The sequence below is a fragment of the Diorhabda carinulata genome, chromosome 8 (genome assembly GCF_026250575.1).
Source record: "Diorhabda carinulata isolate Delta chromosome 8, icDioCari1.1, whole genome shotgun sequence".
Taxonomy (NCBI): domain Eukaryota; kingdom Metazoa; phylum Arthropoda; class Insecta; order Coleoptera; family Chrysomelidae; genus Diorhabda; species Diorhabda carinulata.
This window is the reverse complement of record NC_079467.1, coordinates 21,101,235-21,107,234: the sequence shown is the minus strand read 5'-3', so window position 1 is coordinate 21,107,234 and position 6,000 is coordinate 21,101,235. Positions and strand designations below refer to the sequence as shown.

General features: G+C 32.4%; 1 protein-coding gene across 1 annotated transcript in view; it reads left to right on the top strand.

Annotated features, from left to right (window-relative positions):
• LOC130897022 (uncharacterized) overlaps positions 1-6,000 on the top strand; it is a 33,151-nt gene continuing 27,151 nt past the window's right edge. Inside the window, exons 1-4 of the mRNA XM_057805497.1 lie at positions 1-155; positions 2,430-2,897; positions 2,961-3,170; positions 4,619-5,003. Coding sequence (XP_057661480.1) covers positions 48-155; positions 2,430-2,897; positions 2,961-3,170; positions 4,619-5,003 — 1,171 coding nt within the window. The 5' untranslated portion in view covers positions 1-47. The remainder of the gene's footprint in view (positions 156-2,429; positions 2,898-2,960; positions 3,171-4,618; positions 5,004-6,000) is intronic.

Below are 6,000 nucleotides of genomic sequence, written 5' to 3'. Positions count from 1 at the left end.
GACAATGTCAAAACAATAAGATGAACTAGACAGATACTTCTAGAGTTATGAAAACTGAACATTTAGATAACTCTATTGAGAGTATACAGAAAGAAGCAAATAGAAAAAAATTCTCGTTGAGTATTATTTCATTGCCAGATTTAGTCCCATGGAATGTGAGTATTTTATTTACTCAACCCAATAACCTTAATATGATCTATATTTTGATACAAAAAATTATGAGTTATTAACACAAGGACGTACATTTTTAAAAACAAAACTTTATTATTATCAACGCGTTTACGTGAATCAACTTTGTAATAATAACGTTTTTATAAGACAAAACTGCAAAGCACTCAACTTCTTTCATCTTCTCATGCGTCGTGAAGAAGGACTGAGATAACCCACGTAAGTACATCACGAACAGTTTTAGCATGGCAAGATGTTTCAAAATATCTCATAGCTTCAGTTTCACTCCATTTTTTTAAATGAAATACTTTTTAAGCAAAATGAAACATCAGATCTGGGAAATATAACAAAAACTCTTTACCGTGGTAGCTTCTAGTATTAAATACAGTCGCTTTTGTGTCTGCCTGTATATCGACTAATATCATGTATAAACTTTTCTTAAGAGATATTTTTAGCTGAATTTTCGTCAGTTTTTCTCTTGTACATTAAAAAAAATTTCTAATTATGAGATAAGATCACAAAGTAGTCATTTAGACTCTCGTTTATATAAACAACTTTCTACGTCTTTTATCTGATGATTAAATAAGAAAAAATCATTTATAAACAAAAACTGTATTACAAATTGGAATATGAGCATTTTTTCACATCTACCGTTAACATTGTAAAGTCGTTGTACCCGCTTTTGTATTTTCGAGGAGCTCTGTCGCCTGTCATTACGTCTTAAGAGCTCCAAGGTCCAAGAGTGTACGTCAAAACTATTGTGGGAATGTAAGCAAAGTAAATAAGGCACTAGCTAACAAAAACAAAGTGACCCTAATGTGGTTTCCAGGCCACCAGGCAGCAGAAAACCATGTCAAAAAAGAGGCAATGACTCCATACCAGAACACTACGTTGGCCTCATGAGATGCCACGTTAATAACGAACTGAATAAATGGCTAAAGAAACAGATGGAATCTTACCAGAGAATCACTTCAGGCCTAAGATAATAGAAAATATTCATAACCATATCAGCTAAGAAGCATGAAGAACTGATACCAGAAACGATATGAAACTGGTGGTCGGTCTTCTGATAGGTTACTGTCCTCTCAAACAACTGCAGATTCTGCGAGCAAGCCATGGAAACAGCAGAGCAACTACTCTGCGAATGTCCTACTCATTTCGCTAGAAAGTTTAATGTATAGGTGCAGAGTGGTTGATAAGCCATAAGGACTCCCCAAAACAATCTACAATCTAAGCGACGAATTCTTCAATTAAAATCAGGTGTCCAGTCTTCTCTTAATCATAAATTTTGGGCATTTTGAAATGAATGCACCATGGTTTCTGTGCATAAGATATACCGCACATGCAGGCTCAAAAAAATACGGGATTAGCGTCCCACCAAAATATTATTCGCCTTTCCCAGCTTCTTTGCTATGATACCCTTTTGATATAACTTCGAATTTTCTACTTTTCGCCACAAAGCTGATTAAATTTTCCTTCCAGACCCCTTATCCGCAAATTCAATCTAGTTCATAAGTTTTTCGCATTGTTCGCTAAAACTTTTATTTAAAATTTCCTTTATGGATATCAAATGTGGTTGAACTCACCATCAGATATCATAAATTTGGTCCTTGAGCCTCTGCAAGCTGGACACCCTTGTTTTGGAACATCGGTAATTGGGTTTAGCTGTGTAATTGCCGACAAGTGTCTCAAGTTATCGCTTCCGAGACCGAAGATAAAATGTAAACAGTGTGATGGACTTATGGTATGGTGTGACATTGCTGCAACTTTAGCTCTGCGACATTTGTATTCCTAGACGCATTTTGGAATGTGTAAGGATATGTGAATCCATTATTAAAAGTAGTGAGCAGAAAGTTAGATCATCTTCATCTGATTTATATTACGTAATTGATTTATTCACTAACACTTACACTAATACAAAACACAGTAAACTATTCACTAATATCAAATTTATTTAAAAAACCGTTTAACTCATTTGTCATTATCTCGATGGGTTCACTACGACATCAAATTGTATTACTCACTTCCTTACTGATAGAGACTCGTTTTATATACACTGTCATCAAAATCTAGAATCTTCGATTTCCTGGAAATCTCTAATTTGCCGTTAGCAAACATAAAGGCCTTGTTAGAGCTTGTTTTCATAAAAACAGTTACAAAAGCTAATAAATATTTAGTTCGATTAACATATTAGAACAAGATCGGTTTTACGGTCTCTATTAGTTCTTAGCTATATTGTAATTCTTTGTACTTCGTTTCAGGTTTTTATTTTGATTACAACAATTCTCAACTACATTTTGGTAACGATAAATATCAGTTTCTATGAAGATGAAGACTTGAATTTTTTACCGTTTTATTTGATATTTGATACTATTTACTTAGCTAACTGCATCATGTTGATCGCTCATAGAATTTTAAAAATTCCACATGTAACGTATACAAAAACGATTGTTCCCATTATTGCAATAGATATGTTGTCAATATTGCTGCAAGTATCACTTCTATTGCCGTTTATCGATTCAAATTATAGGTATTTAGTACCTTTAATTAGAATCAGTACATTCTCAAGACTTAGGCATTTGGATATTTTTAATAAAGTTGCAAAAAGGATAATAGACCATCGTACAGTCTGGTTCATCATTCAATATATAGTTTATTTCGGTCTTATAATGCATAGTATAATTTGTATGTGGTATTTAACAGATTATGAGGGTAATTACGCTTTAAAGGTAAGATAAGAATTTAGTTAAGTGAGGTTGTCTCAATGTACAATGTCATTCCACTAATTTCAGCCGTTAAATTTGTATTTATATTACGTATATAGTTCTATTCAAATATTACTCAATATTGGTTATGGCGACGTGTTTCCAATGAAATTCGAACATCTGCATGTGTTTTTTATTATGTTTATAATTGGACAGATACTCATCATTTGGCTGATTACCAATGTAGCATGGTTGATTATCAATAATAATTTCTACCAATTTGATACATTTCGAAGCGTGAGTACTATTTCATCTATATCTTATCATTAACTACAGCTAAAAGTGATATCAAGTATTTAACTTCAAACTATCCACCCTGTATAACTTGTTTGTACGTACTGCATTTACTTTTTTTTGATAAAATAAAAACTACAATCGAGATTGAAAAGTTTTTTCCACATTCTGTAATGTGTGTCATGTGACAGAGACTACTACCAACTATTTTATTTTAAATGGGTCCTCCGCCGTATTGTCCTTGTTTGGCAACCAATAATTTCTTCACCTGAAGAAGCACTTGATGCTTTTAAATTACATATTTTGGTATCAGTGCTATTCTTTTTCAAATTTCGTTAACTGTACGTAATAATATCAGAAAAATGGTTCATTCAACAGAAATGGACAAAATAAGCATTTTACAAATGATTGGTGGTGGAGTTAACGCGTGGACAAATGGAAATTGCGAGCTTAATTCACGAAAAAATTTCAAATTTGCCGCCCATTTCCCAAAAAACAATTAGCAAAATTGCAGTTCCGTGAGCTTGGTCATGTACTCGTAAGACTGATAAGAAAAGTAGCTGCCAATGCAGTTAGTGATGATACGAAATTGGATAAGTTTGTGTTTCAAGAAAACCCACATAATTCTTGTCGAAAATAAGTCTAACAGTTCAACTTTAGCCACACATTAATTAGAGTTTGGAGAAAAACATATGCAATATCCTGAAACAGTTAATGTTTGAGCAGAAATTGTTGATCAATTTTTCATTGATGGCAACTTGATTGGAGACAAATATTTAGAACTGCTCCAAAATAATGTCGCCAGCCTATATCCTGATCTAACAAACCCACCAGTTAAAATGGCCAGTACGATCTTCTGATCCGAGACCTTTAGACTTCTATTCGTAGGGATATTTCAAAAATATTTCTGATACAATTGAAGATAGGTATTGTAAATATTATACATGTTTTTAATTATCTGAAGAATCTCAAAAATAAATAATATACAGGAAATAGCATTCAAAATAAGAAAATTAGTATTGGCCACTGTCACATGACACAACCTCTATAATTTTTTTTATTAAAATGCGTGGCTGAAAATACATATCAACAGGTTTAAAGGTAACTTGACATGATGTAATACAACGTGCAAGAAATTACATAAATTATTATTAGACGTTGCTTGACATTATGTAAGTCTCTTGCCTTCCATGAAACAATCAGCTGAACTTCATCTGCGCATGCTTTTGATCAACGTTGCATCTTGCATTGCATTGCACTTTGTATTGCATCATGTCAAGCAGCCTTAAGTGATTTAACGGCTTTTCGACACCGTTTATTCTTATAATCATTTTACTAACACCAAGCTTTGTTCATAAGTTAGGACAGTAACTTTTCAGATTACTATGGTATAACAACATTTAAGTAAATGTATTTTCAGAGTTTCTTTAAACAAAATTTACATCTCGTAGATAGAAAACGTGAAAAAATATGTCAATGATAGCGATGAAATTACAAAATGGATTACTGTCCGATATTACACATTGAAACAGTGCAAGTTCTTGGAAAATATTACGCTTTTAAAATGTCTACCTCCAACTTTATCACAAGACATCGATTACGATTTGAATTGTGGACTATTACATAGATCCCTATTACTTAACAATCTACCAGAATATGTACTGAGGAAGATCTCTTCAGCTATGAAAACTATTATATTGCCTGCCGGTGAAAGCGTTTATTACCAATTTGTTGTGAAAAGTTGTATGGTCTGTATAGAAAATGGAATTTTAAAAGTTCTCAGTAATGAGGACGAAGAAAGTCCTATAGTTTACTTTCGGAAAGGGACAATTTTAGGTGAGCTAGTTTATATATTTTCAGAGCAGTCAATGCTGCAACATTTTTTGTGAAAGTACCGCCCTTTTCATTATCGTACTACAAGTATCGGGTCTTAATAGTAGAAACATCAAGAAAAAAAATTTGTTGAGAATTGTTTCTTAAGATAAAAAGATATTACGATCAAATATGCCGATATCTGGGGTGATTCATAACTGCGTGACAAAGGAAACATACGTTTTTTGATTTACCATACCCAGTATATTTTCTCATATTTAGATTTCTTATATATATATATATATATATATATATATATATATATATAGGGGATATAAAAAGATGTAACCATTTTTATATCAAAATCGCTATAAAATAAACACTCTGTACGTACTTTAGTATCAATAGAGGATCAATTTTCCCGCACATTTCCATTTCGATATATTTTTAATATACTTTTATACCTTTGTCATCTTCATATTATGAAAATCATTTTTAAAAACCATTTATACCAAGATTCACGGCAAAAGTTTCATTTTTTGTGTCATAAATAAGCACCAACTATTGATTGGTGGAAACTGAGCTGGAGATAGAGGAAGAAGGAAGAAAGGAACAGAAGAAGAGATATGAGAGAACTTCGATTGTTGTAACAAAAATAAAATTAAAGTAAATGCCGAAATCGACAGTAAATATTGTGAATTAGAACAAAAAGTAACGCTAGCAGAACAGTTTTGAAGGAAAAAAGAGTGGACAAGCTGAGCTGAGTAAATTTGTGGAAAAAGGATGATGAAAAGATAGAAACACAAAAGCAGATGGTAGACAGAAGAAATATGGAAAATCTTTTAGTACAAAAAACAGCATGGAATTATTAGTTTAAAAAGAAAAGTGACGAAAGTATATGAAACCATAAGGAACAAAGTCGAAATAGGAATCTAGAAGAGATCGTGGTTGAGTCAATTTCGACAAACTTGTGATACTCATAGTTACCCTTCATTACATGTTTTTGACTTCAATCGGACAA